At 40.7% G+C, this 17053-nt stretch overlaps 2 protein-coding genes across 3 annotated transcripts; both read right to left on the reverse strand.

Annotated features, from left to right (window-relative positions):
• Positions 1-3284: 3284 nt before the first annotated feature.
• On the reverse strand, positions 3285-7485 carry LOC310986884 (annexin A2-like). Of its 2 annotated transcripts, none has more exons than XM_083972986.1 (13): positions 7405-7485; positions 6759-6816; positions 6534-6627; positions 5988-6082; positions 5753-5866; positions 5506-5596; positions 5188-5267; positions 5043-5102; positions 4498-4591; positions 4279-4374; positions 3981-4039; positions 3586-3708; positions 3285-3494 (listed from the first exon to the last, which is right to left on the reverse strand). In XM_083972986.1, exons 2-13 carry the CDS (start codon positions 6804-6806, stop codon positions 3435-3437), a joined length of 1014 nt encoding a protein of 337 aa, XP_083829112.1. In that variant the 5' UTR covers positions 6807-6816; positions 7405-7485; the 3' UTR covers positions 3285-3434. The 2 variants fall into 2 exon arrangements, with proteins under 2 accessions (XP_083829112.1, XP_083829113.1); XM_083972987.1 differs by having other exon boundaries at positions 6759-6811; positions 7405-7440.
• Positions 7486-7661: 176 nt separating this feature from the next.
• Positions 7662-16184, reverse strand: ice2 (interactor of little elongator complex ELL subunit 2). Its single transcript, XM_083973123.1, has 15 exons — positions 16044-16184; positions 14611-14712; positions 14146-14488; positions 13936-14058; positions 13711-13845; positions 13387-13503; positions 12915-13074; positions 12287-12468; positions 11378-12194; positions 11121-11290; positions 10892-11021; positions 9632-9716; positions 9373-9423; positions 8633-8882; positions 7662-7992 (listed from the first exon to the last, which is right to left on the reverse strand). The coding sequence occupies exons 1-15, from the start codon at positions 16055-16057 to the stop codon at positions 7906-7908; spliced, it is 2766 nt and encodes a 921-aa protein (XP_083829249.1). The 5' UTR covers positions 16058-16184; the 3' UTR covers positions 7662-7905.
• Between the last annotated feature and the right edge of the window lie 869 nt (positions 16185-17053).

Below are 17053 nucleotides of genomic sequence, written 5' to 3' on the forward strand. Positions count from 1 at the left end.
AAACAAGTGGATCACAGCGATCTCGGAGCGAGCATGGCTCCTCTCCTCTGTCAGGAAATTCCCTCCTTTTTGCATGTTGGCAGAGTGGCGAGTGGCAGAATAGGCACAGGGGATGAGCTTCGTCTCTGTGGGCCAACTGAGAGGTGTGTTTGTGTGTGTGTGTGTGTGTGTGTGGAGGGGGGAGTGGCGGGTAGGGGGCTGTGTGGGACAGTGGGTGTAGATAGAAAGCGTGTAGGTTAACCAGCCACAGGGTATTCTTATCCCTTCAGCACATGGCAACAGAGAGGAAGCTTCAAGCAAAGAGAAAACTCAGCAACCAGTCCAGCCCTGAGCACCAAATACTGCTGATCTGAGAAACTATAGAAAAGTCTAGTTATCTCTCCAGGCATGCTTTTTAACAGACCGGATAGTGACGAGTACCAGACATGATTGATTTAATGTACAATTACTAACTACACCCTATGTGTAAATACTGTATTAAACAGGCTGGAATGAAACCGTTGTTTCACTGGGTGCTTCAAATATAACCTTGCAGAGATTTTCTTTGGCTCCTGAACTCTTAGCTGAACTCTTCAAAGGCATAAATTGTGTTGCATGTCCACAAAGCTCTTTTATAAACTTCTCAATATGTCTTTTTTTTTTGGTCTGCAGATGGACTGACTGCAGCCAGAACCCAAGAGGAGACAGGCCTTTTTCTGCTCTCTTATGTTGTTTCAATCACCAGTCTGCTGTACAAAGGAGGCAGCCTGATGGCATGACGGGTGCACATCGCTCATCTGCCTGTGCTGTTGTCTCAGTTTGAGCCTCATAAAAGGAAGCGGGCCTGACGATGCCAGAGGCGGAGGATCCAGCTCTGCGGTCTGAGCAGAGAAACATCAGCACAGCGCCATTCTTTAGAAGGAGATGTCCTTCATTGTGGTGCCAACTCTCCCTGGGGCTGCAGCATAAGACACAGCCTCTTATTTACCATATACAGGATCTCTCCATGCCCTTAATGAGCCAGGATATTCAGCATCACAGAGACAAAGGCCATGGTTTCACTGAAGAAGCTTTGCTTTTGCTGAATTAAATAATGATAATTAAGAAAATATTAATCAAACTCTGACTTTCCCGGCTCTGGAGATGTGGTGAGGGAGCGGCTCTTCCAGCTGAGCCTGTAGGAGTTCTCATTTATAGTATGCCTGCAACCTATAGAGCTGCAGGCAAACACACACACACGCACGCACGCAAACACACCGATGCACACAATTAAAAGCAGACCTTGGTGGCCTAGTACTCTATAATTAAACGCCCTTTGGTGCTCGGCACAGAAATACTCAGCCAGGTTCAGATGTGTCAAGGAGAGAGAGATGAGAAGGCACGTTAAGAAGCTGACGGTTCTCTAAGTTGCGAGTTTTGTTCAATGCAATGAATTAATAAAAAGCACAAACTAATACCTTCCCAGTGTGCAGTTGGTATGTCTGGCGGGCCGGCAGCAGCTATACAGCTGTACTGTGAAACTTTAATGCTGCAGGATGCCTGCAGCGCCGCCTGGGCTTTGTCTCTGAGGTGGGGGGCGGGGGGTGGGGGCTTTCCACATGTTCGATCTAACTGGGACAAACAGTAGAAAAGGGAACAGGATTTGTCTGACCTTTAAAACCATCAGGATATAAGTGTGAGAGCTGGAAATGGCCACTGGTTCCTCACTGGTATATCAGATTATTTCTAATGTAAAAGCCCTCCTCTTACACTTTTTTTTTTAAACATGGTGCCATCAAAACTCTGTTCTCAAATTCAAACATTATTGGGTGATTATATGGTATTATTCTTCACCTTTTAGGCTTTTGAGTGCTTGTCATTTGGCTCTCGTTGTTATGGTAATGTGAGGTATTCCATCTCCTTTCCCAGCATGCTCTGTGTTTGACATTCATGGGGTTAAAGTCCTCTGAATGATGAAGTGCCAGTGTTTGGGACAGTAAATTGCATCGTTTCAATTGAGAAGAGAGTTCCCCTTGGGTTTGCTGGAGGTCCCTACGGGCTGGCCTTGAACAGAACAGCATGTTGTACATCCATATAAAAAAGGGAAAAATATGGTGGTACTTTCCTCTTTATGATGCAGAGATTAATCTGTCACCATATTCACGCATAAATCCCACTCCCTGCTTTGCAAAATACTGTTTTACCTTATTTTACACTATATTTTATTTTTTTATTGCCAATAAACATAAACCATCACAAAGGGCTAATGTTCTCATCAATATTATTACAAAATGATCATAAATCCAGCGCCTTGTTAAAATTTGACGCCGTTTTTCATCTCAGCTACTCAACCAGTGAAAATATTAGACAGAAGCATTATTTTATCCGGCAATTTCTCTCCCAATAATAGATGATCTTCTATCGTATTTGAGTTACAGTACACCACTTTATTTTCATTAGATTATTAGGTCTATGCTTTCCTTCACTTCCTTTTCCCCTCTCATCGCTGTGTTCAGCAGTACTGATCTTGCCTTTTGGGGCCATTTTTTTCTTATACTTCAGTAGAAATGCCTTGACAACACTGTGGTGGTTATTTCATCCTGAGAGACCACAAACTAAACAGCAGAAACACACTGTATAGACGCTTGTTTAGTACTATGCAAATCATCTTTGCCGGAGGTAAAATTAACATTTTTAATTAAAATATTAGCACCAAACAAACACAGAAAAACACACTAATGATTAAATCATCTTGATAGAACCACATGGTGGAAAATTAAGGAAATTTTCTCAGATTTATTTGTATAGAAAGATACTGCATGGATTACATGTTAGTCTGTTCTTATAAAGTTGCTTTTAGTTTTCAAATAGAACAGACAAAGTTTCAGAAAACAGCCATTTGATCAATATTTTTTAAATGTCACGTGAAATAAAACCAATTTCATCTTTTGCAAATTAAATATATGTTTTCTGTGTATCTGTGCTTATTTATTCTCACTTTTACTATCTGTAATAAGGGGGAAAGGGGAAAATGAGGAAATGTATATATGTCATTTAAGATCAAACTTTGCATTTTATTCAAAAATGTAAATTCTCTGCATTTCCTCATCAGGTATCAGATAAGTATGAGACCTAGAGAGATAGATTAACTGGAACTTTCAGCAGCTGCTTCTAATGTTACTATAGCGCCCTCCTGTGGAGGAATATGTAAACCTCAAGCAGGAAACACACAAGGGGAAATTAGGAAACAATACTTCAAAGAAATTTTATTTTAACATAGGTAGTCGGTAATACAGATTCTTCATATAGCAAAAAGATGTAGTTATCACGTTGAATGTTGCACTTAAATGTGTGTGTGTTGGAATAGTAAGATGGGCTTTTGCTGCAGTTGTAAGTGTGATATTCAGAAGCCCACCTTTCCAGTGAACCTTTCCAGTGGTGGAAAGTGAGGCCCTTTGGATACTGATGATTAGTTTTTACGCCTCTGCTCCACACAGGCCGAGCAGAACCTTCTGGTAGTCTCCCTTGGTGTGTTCCTGTGGAAGAGCAGGTTATACACGCTGTGTGACGGAGGAAGCCTCACTGTAAAGCCGTTAACATGTCAGGCACATTTTATAATAAACTCACCAAAATAGTCTTTTGCAGAGACTGTCCAAAGGTGGTCTTGTATTCGGAGCAGACCTTCTTCAGGTCCACCTCGCAGCGGGACACAATGATTCTGGTCACTATCTTCTCTTTGGCTCCTTTACTCTGAGCAGACAAGCACAATTCAGCACTTACTTGAGTCGCACATGTTCTATACTTAACTACAGCTGCTGATGCAACACTGTTGTAAGATAACTTTCACCAACTTTGGATTCTGTGTTCCTGCAGCAAAATTGCACTTTCACAAGCAGATGTACTTCTTACGTCTGCTCCAAAGAGCAAAAAAAAAAAGAAAAGAAAAAAGAAAAAAAAACAAGAGTCTGGCCTTCAAACTTGCCACATCTCAGCAAGAAGAAAGAGAATAGCAGTGTAACTACCTTCATGGCTTCATGCAGTCTGTTGGCAAAGTACAGCTGTTTGTTTTCAAAGCACTGAACTGGAATAAAAGAAAAAGAGAAATATCCACAATAAAATATTTTGTATTACTTTATAATACTTGTTTGTAATACATATACAACTCATTTTGTATTCTGTTGTCATTAAGAAAGTGATTAATAACGAAACCTTGGCTATCAGACAATATTTACTTAAGATAATGAATAAATATGGCCATTGTCAATCCAAAGCAACTACAATGTATTATCAATATGAATATCCTGGTAAAGATAAGTGTACCTAGCACCAGGAAGGACCTCTGCAAGTCTCCTTTGACTTCCTTCTGAATGCTCTCCTGCATGTCGTAGGGGCTGTAGCTCTTGTACCTCTGAAACACTGATGAGCAGAGAAAAATAATTCATTCTAATTGGTGACATGCGCATTTTTCTAATGATTAAGGAGAAAGCAAAAATCAGCATTTATGTCATAATGATTCCACATGTAAACAGGCTGTAGCACCTTTCTGCAGGTGAGGTACACTCCTCTCAGACATAATGGAGATCCAGGTCGCCACATCAGTTCCTTTAATCTTCACGCCAGCGTCATAGAGTGCCTTAGTGGAATCAACAAAATACCTGTGAACATTACTTTATACATTTTTTTTTAACATGATTTTTAACAGAACTATACCAAAATTATCATTCAAGTCTGCAACTACATTATCATCTGCACAAAGTTTTATCAAATTATCCAGGGTTTCTAAACTCCTTAAGACGTGTCATTCTGTTTGGTTAAATGCAAAAGCTGCATCCTAAAAAGCGCAACTATAACACTGACTTAAGTACTTATTTTAAGAATGAACTGGTGGAAGTGAATAGATTCACTTCCACTTGTTCATATTCAAACAACTTTGATATCAAACAAGGTTGATCTTCAGATGGATATATTACCCAGAGAGTGGATGCAAGGTTAAAAAAAACAGCTAATATCTTACAGTGTATGTAAAATAAATAAATAAAATCAATTGACTTTTATTTCCAGACAAGGTGAAAATGGCAGCTTACTCTGGCATCTTCATCAATCTTTTCGTAGTCTACAATAGCAGATGGATCAGCTCTCTTGGTCTGCACAGAAATCAGACACGACTCAGGTCAGTTTCGACATGACAGTGTGATATAAATCATGAGGACAGACACTGACGGATCTCACCTGCACCAGAGCCAGGAGCAGCTTCGCAAAGTTCCCTGAGGTGTCACCTGCGATGTCCTTATCCAGTTCCTTCTTGAACACTATGGGAAATGATTGTTCATTTTTAGTTTTTTCACACTCTCTGTACAGTATATCCACAATAATCAGCTATAAAAAAATAAGGCTGGCAAAAATATGTTTAATGCAAGAGAACTAGTGATGTATAATGATCTCACAGTGTATGGAGAGCAGACAGCCCAACAACCAATAAGTGAGACATTATACGTTACAAAGTACTTCAAGGCCTTTAAATGAATACCTGGGTTGTTTTGAACTTACACTCTTTGTAGACCCTCTTGATCTCCACAAGCTCATCATTGCTGCGTGAGCACAAGATCTCAATCAGCGTTTCTTCATCTGTTCCCAAGCCCTGAAGAGAAAGAAATGATTAGTTCTCGTATGTGACACTTTGGAAGATACTACACTAGTTCAGATGCAACTCAACAAAAAGACATACTGTCATTTTTCCAGTAGAGGGCAGTGTGACCCTTCAGTGGAGTCCATTGATAGAATCACAGTCCTTTACCTTGATTGATCCTCTGATCTCCGAGGCGTCATACTGGGCCGTGCTCTTCATTAGACCAAGGATCACTGTTTCCAGAGAACCGGACAGCGCTCCCTTCAGGGCTGAGATCATGTCCTTAAAATATAAAAATATAATAATGTTACCTGATTGGACTGAAAGGGCCCCACTACATTATCAGAGCTGTGGAGGGTTTTTTTCTTCTTTTATTTTAATATTCTGTCCAGGCACACTGTACCTTCTTTGCCCTCCTTTCATATGCAAAAGCGACGTCTCTCCTCTGGGAGTAGGTCCGCTTTGTAAGGACGTCAATGATGGTCTGTTCGTCCACTCCTAATGTTAATGCAATAAAGGCACAAGGATTACACAGTTTAAAAGAGATGGAATTAAACCACCAAATATACTTCAAGAATTATATTTTGAATCATTCATCACGTGATGGAGCGGGCTTGCTTTAACACATGACAAGGTCACATGGTGTTTTAACAACCATGCCGTCACTAGTAAAGAAAACCAACTCCACCTAGATCAAGTTTATAATTTCTACAAAATGGTGGGCTGTTGGAGAGTCAGCGGTCAGGCTGCTGACAGCAGCTCTGAATCAGAGGCCAGAGCAGAGCTGTGGCAGCACTCAGGCACAGACTTGGAGGTGTTCCCAGCATGGCCAAAATATTTCGAGCCAGGATGCTGACTCACAAATACCAGCTACTCATCTGTTGAGAGAAGTAGCGGAACCAAGCACTGATTTTGTTTTTTTTTCTCCACGCACTGTTCTGTATCTTACCTTTGGTTTTGATAGCAGTCTCTATTCTGGCAGCATCTCTGTCAGGGTCAAAGTCCATAGCAGGTACCACAGTGGGGAACATGGGTTCATTGGCCTGAGGATTTAGAAGTGTGGGACAAAGACAAAAGCATTATTGAACAAACAATATGCAATGTATATAACAGAATGGATATTTTCTTAAGTAAAAAAAAAAGATGACAAAAGAAATAGAAAGTATGGCATTACCCCAATGTTGAGGGACAGTTGTCCGAGAAACTCTGACACCATAGCCATGTTGCCTGTGCTGGAAAAGGTGACAAAACTATCAACACCATACAATCTTGTAATGAAATCTCACTCTAATCCTATCACTGAGTTCTCTGGGTTGAACCATACAAGGGGTCATGCTTGTTTTGTCTTAAGACATAATCACCTGAGACTCTATGGCAAAGTCTTCTAAACACAAGCAGAGAAACTCAGTTCATTCATATCACTTCAGTTCCACCTTTGCTTTCACTGTTATGGCATACATACTACTGACAGTACACACTTTCCCTAGTAATCCTAACACACATCTTTAACACCAGGCCCAAGGAGACACACCCTGGAAAAGTGCTACTGTACTGTAGGCTGGTGTGACAATTGAGCACATTCAAATGCACAAAACATAACAACTTAGAGCTGGCAGAACAGGAACTGAGTTTTATAAAGAAAAGAGACAACAAAACAGCACAAGCACAACACAAACTGAATGACGATTAAGTGGAAATCATATAATCCGTTACTTTAAATTAGAAATTTCCTTTAAACCTGCACCAGCGGTAGTTTAATATTTATCTCAATTACAAATGAAGTTACTCCACATTACAATGTAAAATCACATTGAACTGACCTGAGATGTAGAAGTTGAGATGATAGAGATTTGTCCAGGCGAAGTTAAAAGTGGAATGGGTGTGGAGCTGCAACTTTTCTGACATCCAGAGAGACTTCCCCTTTCACCTCCCCTGACTCAGATTCCCTCCCCTTTTCCATGCACTCCACCCTGTTTCACCACTGAAAGCTCCACTGCAAGGTTTTCAAGGCTTTGTTGAACTTTTACCCTCACACAAACTGTTCTGTGCCTTCAAATAACTCCAGATATCCCATATGAACTCTTAAACAAAGTTTATTGTTTATTTTAATTTTTTTACAAAACACTGTCAGAAGACAAAATATACAAAACATTTCTGAACAAAAATAAAAATAAAAAGTATAGATTCTATACTCTAGAAAGTGCTCCACTGGTCATGTCTTTATTCAGTGTCATTACAGGCTTAGCACCTCCTATGATTCACATAACCGATTACATGAAATGATATGAACAACATAATATTAAATCCAACAAAAAGGGATTTTAAATTGACTTTTGACTTAGCTTCTCCATATTCCTCTTACGCTTTGCGGCACGTTTTGCTTGGTTCTTCTTGGTTTTGGATCCCGGCTGTGGGTTGAAAGAAAAGCAGACAGATCGAAAGAAAAGCAGACAGATCTTTAAATAACGGCTAAATTAAGTAGCACCTTACATCATACCCTACAGCAATATTTTTTATTTGGTACTCTCAGGAATCCGTGGCAAATGCTGGCAAAATGCATAGATGAAAACATGTTATTGACAGTTTCCTTTGCTGTTTGACAAAGAAAAGATGTCCTCTCGTCTTTACGATGTGGAATTTCTGCCAGGCATTCAATGAATGTCTCAGAGTGTACACCAATAACCCACACTAAGCTGTTGCTGATACTGTAGTGGTATGCTCTCTTTTGTCCATGTTGTTAGTTTTAGGCTTGCACAGGCAAACTATGCAGTAGTGTGCTGGTTCAGCCTGTCTGATAAGGAAACAGCCAAATGCTTTGTCCTGACTAAACTTAGTGGAACACAGCATTTCATTTATTCTGGCTTTTAGAAAATCCACCTGTGTGTGTTTATGTGTATGTAATTGTGTCTAAGAGAGGGTGTAGACTTCCTAAAAAATTAACCAAGACCTTCAGTCGCACCTCATCTCATTTCTCTTATTACCCATGTGTCCAGTCACGGACTTGATTGATACCGTTAGTAATGTTTGATTAAAAAAAATATCACACACCTTTTTGCGTGTAGCTGGGAAGATGGGGAAGGTGCATGGGACACGGCCATGTGCTTTGTGGAAGGGCAGGACCACAGCTGGATCAACAGGTATCCAGGGCACGAGGCCAGAGTCTGGGGGCTGTGGGACGGAGCGGTGGCGCTGCTGCAGGTCGTACGCCCCCCGACTCACTTTCCCAGTAGCCGCCTTTAATAAGGTCACAAACGGGTCCCCTGCTTTGTGCACAATCAGGTATTGTCCTTCGTCTAACCTAGAAAATCAAATTGAGTCAACGAAGGTGTGTGAAAGTCAGAACCCACATATTGAAACATGTCGTGGCGCTCCGAGGGATCACTCGTTTCCCGGCGCATGACTGGAGTTAGGTGAACAGAGCCTTAAGAAAGCAGAAGGTGACACATCTTTTGAGCGTTGTTGAGTAATCGATTGTGTAACGCTCCAACACAAACACGAGGGCAGACTGTCGTCATATCTTTACCCCGAGGCTGTCCGCTCTGAATGTACAAAACTTTCATCATTTTAATCAGAGCGTGAAGAAAGATGTGCTCAGACAATTTAAGTTCTCCGGTCAAAGAAAAGTTTAAGAAAAAGACATATTGATTAAATCTTTGCAGTTGTAACACTTCATACAAGTCATCAGGACCAGTGGTTAAAAACCGTCATTTTAAACCGACCCAAACTAAAAATTAATTAATCATTAACAAGATAAAACATCTGACTAAAAAGAGGAAAATTCCTCTTACCCCGTCAGTTTTTTCAGTAGGTGGTGCAGAATATTCAGAGACTTGGCTGGCCTGTGAATGGAAAAGAGATATCATCATGTTACGGTTTGTACTTTGGTGTGGCTCTAATTTTCAACACCGATTCAAATGATGATAACAGAGGTGACGATGATCAGCTAAATTATTGATAAAACTGACAAAAATCTTTGGTAACATAATCACACAGGGATGATTGGATTAATCCTGATCACTGGCACACACCGGCTCTAATGACACTCACTTGAACCCACAGGAGATGTTCTGTTTCCAGTCGTCAGGCAGCTTTCTCACAAGAGCTACTTTTGATGTGAACGCATTGATGTGAGCTACAGAGACAGACGGAGAGAGGGTGAGATACACTGAGAAAAGAGCTAATGAGCCTGCACATCAAGAGCTTCACCTCATCATCAACGTCATTCCTACTAGTGCTTACAATGCAATTAGTCTGTGATGATTTGCCAGCGTTGTTACAAGCTGGAAAGAGGGCTAAGAAATGCTTGTTGGTCCCCATCTTCTTTCCTACCTCCCACTCCAGTTTACAATTCCTTCTCATTTCAATAGTGCCTTGCTTCAAGTATGGACTATTCTAGAGCCTGAATACAAAACCATAAATACACAAATGTGTAAGCCACATGATAAACCACATGATGAAGCATGAACGACAAAGCAAAGAAGGAAGTTATTTTATCAGCTCTGTCTCTATGGCTATTCTACTATTAGTACAACACTGTTCATTTTTGTAGAATGGAAAATTGGACTCTTTAAACTCTACAAGAAAACCATGGCAGAGTTACTTCCACTCATTTGGGAAAACTGTTCATAGCAGTACGGCTAAATAAAAGGAACCAGTATGGAAACTTGTACTGTCAGTGTGTACTGTTTGTCAACTGCACTGACAGATTGGAAAGGGCTGTAATTTAGAGACTACTGCCTGCAAAAGCTATACATTAGACAGAGACTGACTTTTTTCCCCCTGCTAAGTAGTTGGTGACGTGTGCTTCCTGACAACACCTACACAAGTCAACAAATCCGAGCAGCTACGACAGGAAGGACACTCCCTGGATCATGAGCAACAGGTAAACGCCACGGCAAACATAAGTCGACAATACTCACTGAAGCAGTTTTATCAAAAACCGTAAACAACATTTAGCTGAGATCTGCACACTGTATTCTTTGTAATTCCTCACAACCCAGTGTGTCTGTTGCTATGGCAACAAAGTAAACTTAATCAGTACACAGTGGCAGCAGGACGGTGAGTCATCTCCAGAGTATTTCATTGGTTTGTGGGAGGATTCGCCTTGTGGACTCTTCCGAAGGCAGTGAGGGGAGGAGGAGGGGAAATTCTCCTTTTTTTTTTTTTTTTTAAAGCCACGTAAATGTTACTTTGATTATTTTCATAGCATTTATGTTGAAAAATGAAAGGCACTGCACTCGAGCCGGGAGTAATTTGGGAACTCAATTTTAACTGCTGACTCATTAGTAGCAGGAATAAAAGTTTTACCTATGTATGAAACTGTGCTGGAGTGGAGCAATGTCTCTGTCCACAGCTTGCAAGCCTCACTGCTGGTTAGACTCTCAACACCATAACACAACTGGTACTCCAGTTTGGGCAGGACATGCACTGGCACAAACTACTGGGGTGGAAAACAAAGGACAAAAAAAAAAAGGTTAGATATATTCATCATGTGACTCTAAGATTCAGGGGGATGTTTATAAACTGACTTGTATACCTTGTTTGGGCCTCTGCCTACTTTTCTGGAATGTGTCAGGGAGACAGAGCTTCGCACCATGACCAGCAAGTCTTGCAGACTGTAGAGCTTGTAGAGTAGGTTTCCCTCTTCTGGAGCCTTGTAATCTTGTTCATCTTCTGCACTAGACTGCAGGTGCTGTGAAAGGATTCCTGCGTAGGGGACAATAATCCACAGTGTTTTATTACTGGCATACAGACAATTTAAATCCAAACAATGAAAATCCATTTGACACCAACTTTTGTGCTCCGTCGTGTTGTTGTTGATGACCGGTGTAGATATATGGGGAGTTGTGCAGGTTTCTCCGTCCTGGTTCTGGTTTCTCTCCAAGTACGAAGTCACACAGGGTTTAACCAAAGACGTTGGATGGGAGTGAACCGACACCGAGGGTCCTGGGGTTCGCGTGGGTGAGGTGGTCTCCTGGGATACTGTGGAGCATTTGCCCTTGTCGTTGGCAGAGCTGAACATTGCTGTCTGCATGCGCAGGATCTCTCCCAGCTGGTCACCGGTCTTTGACTTTCTGGACTGTCGAGTTCGCCGGGGAAGTTTCTGAGAGGGAGGCGATTCTGAATTTGCAGGGTCATTCTGAGGGACTGGGCTACGAGTGGGGTCAGGTTGTTTTGTAGGTGTTGGAACTGGAGACACAGAGACATCAATGACCAGCTTCTCATCTTCAGAGTCTCCTGCCATGTCTTGGTCACTTTCCTGTGCAGAGTCCCGCTGCGCAGATTCAGTCTTTAGGACACTGGACTCACTCTCAACCGGCCGACCTGTCTTCACTGTCATTGAACCATCAACTGTACCCGAGGGGTTAATCTCTTCTAGTGGACTGCTGCTGGCGTTTGCAACATGCTCAACAGCCTTGTCACTCTTACTCAAAGTTGGGGCATGTGTCGTATCTTTACTATTTACACATGTATCCTCTTCTTTGCATATTTTCTGCACCTTGGGGTTTTTAACGGTTGTCGTCTCTCCAAATGTCTCCAGGTCAGTAAAGTCCACCTCAAAGTCAAGACCATTGTTTTCAAAACATACTGGATTTCTTTGTGAGCTCTCCTGGTATAGACACAGGAAACAAAAAATAATTTCACTTTTGAAAACACTCAACCACACATCACATCACCAGTTCCTGATGTGCATTAACATACCACAGAGGGTTGCTCCGCACTGACAGGAAGCTCCGTCATCAAGTGGAAGACATTTTTACTTTTGTCCTTTCTGATGGAGAGCTTCAAGCTCTCCTCGTGGTAGAAGTGACTCCTCTCTCTCACCGTCATTTCAGTCTTGAGAAGAGGTGAGTCTATGTACACAGTCCTCTTCTGAACACTGTCTGCAGATAAGACATGTGAATTAAAGGACTATGTGAAATAGTGCCACCATGAGGCCATTCAATGCAAATGCACCCTTCACTGCTACATACTGTATATGTATAAAATTCAGTAAGTGACAACCCCCCTCAAAATGAGTGTGTAATACAATTTAACTCATACTATGTATCTTGTTTCACTGTAAACACACTGCTCTAACCATTATTATTGGTATTGATGAAACCGTATGAATCTGTGGTCACTATCCTCTTCAAACATCATTGTTTTGAAATAAGGTCTACTGTCTGCTCATTATGCAGAACAACAGTTAAGATATTGCCTTTAGATAGGATGAGAAGAGCTGATTTGATAGATGGACAAAATGTCCTGCGTTCTTAAGCATGTAACCCATTGCAATTTAACTAATTGCCCCGATGACAGCATGAGCGGCTGAATGGTGATGCTGTACCTTTTCCTGGATTTACTTTGATACAAACAGGCATCTCCCATGACTCCCCGAAGTCAGGGCCATGGTTGTCCAGGAGCTTTACCAGGGCATCATGAGTCAGACACACGTCAGGTTCATAACGCGCACACAGCTTCTCTGCATTGCCATCACTGCTGACAGTCTAGAGAGAAAAACAAAACCAAGTTAAACCACCAGAACATCCGTGGTTTTAGTCAAACAAATAGAGCTGAGTACCTATACAAGCATACAATTAACTGGACTTTGACAGCACTGTGTCTGACCAAGCATCCTTCAGAAACACAATTAGCACTGGTTTTGCTGAGCAAGACATGAACACCCTCTGGTGTCTTTTGTGAAAACTGCAAGAGCTGATATGGTGTTACAATAGACCTGCGGTCATGAATCCCATTCTAGCAGTAAAACATCTTTGTGACTTTATTGGAGTAATTAAAAAAGCGAGACAATTGCTTACAGCGTGCATGTCCTTAGCTTTTTTAGCTGGAGGTTTCTCTGATGAAACACTTTGATAATCCGATGCAAGCTGTGCATCAGCAGGCACTATCTGGTGGTCTGTAATATCCACATCGCCCTGGAGAAATAAAGGGTGCAAATATGGAAATGGAGGAAGTGAATCAACACCAAAAGACTGATTCTGCAATACAATACTTCAAGATGAAAGGTTGAACAGAAAGCTGGACAATGGCATTTACGAACTGGAAAATATGAAATGGTAATCCTACACCTCCAGGTCTGGAACTGCTCTGTTAGATAGAAGCACTTCAAAAAAGTACATTACCATGATTAGTAGCTGTTTTTCAAAGGTCAGATCCAACCCTGGGTTGAAAGTTCCTCCTGTCAAACTAGTCATCTCATGGATTTGGTAGAACTGAGGAAATGTCCCAATGCACTCCAAACAGCTCCTGAAGAAATCCTGAAAAACACATTTTGAGATCTGTATTTAAATGCTTGTGAACACATTAAACAGACGTGCTGACGGGTGAAATCTTTGTAGCATCAGTACCTCTGAATATTGCATAGCTCCCTGTGATATGAAGTTGTAGTCATCATTAGCACAAATTCGGGCCACATCGTGCAGGTACCTCATGAACTGCATCACTTCATTGTGTACCCGTTCTTTCAAATTCTGAAATATTAGACCAGATTATTTGAGTTAAGCAATGCAACAGGGACTGTCGGGATCAAGGTACTGTTAAAGAGAAAACACTGGTACCTCTGGGGCATTCCTGGTATTCTTATTCATCAGCAAGCTGAGATATGTGCTCTGGTCTTTGGTGGATATGGAGGACAGACAAGGGTATGGCAGCCTGGGATCAGGGTAAGCAACCAGAGCCTCATTCTCAACCTGCTTGAGATTCACTTTTGATTTTTCGGTACCCCTGCGTTCTTCTTCAGCATGCTGCGGATCTTTGCTTTCACAGCTGTCATAACAGGGCTCTTCCTTACTGATGCAACTCTTGTCTTTAAACTCTGCAGTGTCTTCTGTGGAAGGAGAGTGGGAGGCTTTGGCAGTCTCAACATCACACCCTTGTTTTATGTTGGCATTCTCTGCAGGACTGCGGTGGAGGAAAAAAATAAGGGAAATGGAAAATGCAGTTTCACTAGTTAGCCTTTAAAAACACACAGAAAAATGCAGTAAAACCTAAACTGATTTGTAACTTCATATGTAGTGACATACCTCTGGATAAGGGTCCACAGTTCTCTGACATTTGGTGCAAGAGAATATTTTTCATAGAGATCCCTGGTAAAGAATGGGGTGTCCGGAGGTGGAAGGTCCTCCCTTTATATAAAAGTATTATACATTAAAATATCATATCACATTGCTTTAATTATGTCTGTTAGATCTGGTTTGTTAAGTGCAAACACACATTCAGTGGTATTTAGTCAAATAAACAAAATAATATAGATATCAGCAATCAGCAAGCAACAGCTGTAGATGGGAGGCATGGGCAAATTAATCCACATTTAATACTTTTCATTCATTCATTCATTTCTTTATTTCAGACCCAAGGGGATCCATATCACCATAAAAGCACAATAAAATAATAACAGAAAGACAGAGAGAGTAAAAGAGTAAAAAGGAAAAGGAGAAAAAACCACAAAATACTAATACTAAACTTATTTCTTAATGATTGAATAAATTTACAAAACATTTCCTGATTTCAGCTTGAAAACACTACAATACTTGATTTTTTTCAGTGCCTGTTGACTTTATTTTGGTTGCTATTGTTTGAACAATCCCAATACAATCAGTGATCGATATAATATCTGACACTCATCAAAATGTGCCATACAGTTTGCTTACCGTAGTTCCTTCTGAATTTGTTACAAATGGCAAAATCTCTGACAGGTCGTTAGTTAAGGAAGTAACGCCGTAAACGTGAGTATTAAGTGACACTGCCAGCATATTAAAACAACAACAACACGTGGGTAGAGCTCTGTCTGAAGTATGATTTTATAGTCTATGAGTATGATCAAAGACGGTAAATAGAGTATCTTTGGTATGATGTCACTATGAACTTCCCCGTTCAACATTTCTAACACATGTCAAATTACTGCTCTGTGTTGTCAGGACTGTGTTTTGAAGCAAGAATGCGTTTATCAACATGATGGGAAAACACATCCTACCACGAACGATAAACTTACAACCCTCATCTCCACAAAAAAGGGTTAGAGTTATTGTTTCAGTTGTCCGAATAGCATATCGTAGCTTAAATGGTATACCATAGGTTACATTTGTGTAACATGAGGTTCTAAGTTACATCCGCGCACTGACTGATTGAGAAGTTGGTTGTCTCATTAAATAGTTTGGCTGACACGCAGATCATGTGCAGTTCTGTGCAAACCTGCGTTTAAAATGTAACAGTATCTGTTACGGAATAAAAGCTAAAGACTGGCACATAAGTATGGTACACGCTGTTCTGTATGACCCTTTTAAAAAATTGAATGTCTCACGTTTGGCTAACATAGCTAGCTGTTAGCTGACAGCCAAAACAAAACGGTCGGACTTAGCTTAGCATGCTAACTAGCTTGGTAGCCAAGAGCTAAATAAGCCCAGCGGTAACAACATTTATGGCATTCCGTATGAGTTTAAATTAAAGTATTACTCACCATACCAGCTCCATTTCGGTCACCCTTTCATGGAGGAATGACAACAGTCATCGCTAACTGTGACTGTAACCAAAGATGCTGTAACATCAGTTGTGATTAGCCCGCTAACTCACGTTGGACCAACGACATTCTTCGTCTGCTCTAATCGTGTTGACTGTCAAGCTTTGTGAACACTGCTGCCCCCATGTGGACATTAGTCGAACTGTCAATGCACTGTGAATAAGGGAAAAGGTCCATAACAACAATCACGTCTTTCCTTTCAGTTTGTCTTATCCAGCTAAAAGATCTTCTCTTGAAAGATGACGAGGGGGAGAATGGCAGCATCCCAATCCGCAGTTTATAATACCTTAGAGTTGTCCCATTAAAATAATTCAATTATTATTTATATAGGCTAATATTATTTAATTTCTGCTGCAGTTATAGTTTATGCGGCATTCCACAGTCGGGACCATGTCTGCTGCCTGTCTGTAAAAGCATGAATTAAAATAATCCCAAATAAAATAATCTTTAGCTGCACCTTGATGGTGAGTAAATCTGCATATCCCAACTGTCCCACATGTGGTACCTACAGCAGTATTCATGCACTAATATGCTAAATATACAAATTTATAATTCACCATTAACCTATCTTTTTCTGATAACAAATCTTGTTTTGGACTTGCTTAAAATGGAAAGAGTTCTTATTTCTGAACCCTAAGATAATCATAAAATGCAAAAAATTTGCAGATATTCAAGATGATGACATTGATAGGATGCAACAAAAAATAATTTAAAATTCATATAATTTATCATACAATTTTATCATAAACATGTCATCAAAATGGACATATGAAAATGGAATTAAACATTAATTTTCCCTCCAGAGAAATTGGATTGGATTCATTGCCAGGAATGAATTTGCACTGTTGTGACATCTTTCATAAAAATGTCATGGACTGATGTGTTTTCTGAACATTTCCTCAGTGCATGGTCAAAAAAGGGTCAAACTCTTGTGCTGAATTTAATTTCCA

The sequence above is a fragment of the Trachurus trachurus genome (genome assembly GCF_905171665.1).
Source record: "Trachurus trachurus genome assembly, chromosome: 6".
Classification (NCBI taxonomy): domain Eukaryota; kingdom Metazoa; phylum Chordata; class Actinopteri; order Carangiformes; family Carangidae; genus Trachurus; species Trachurus trachurus.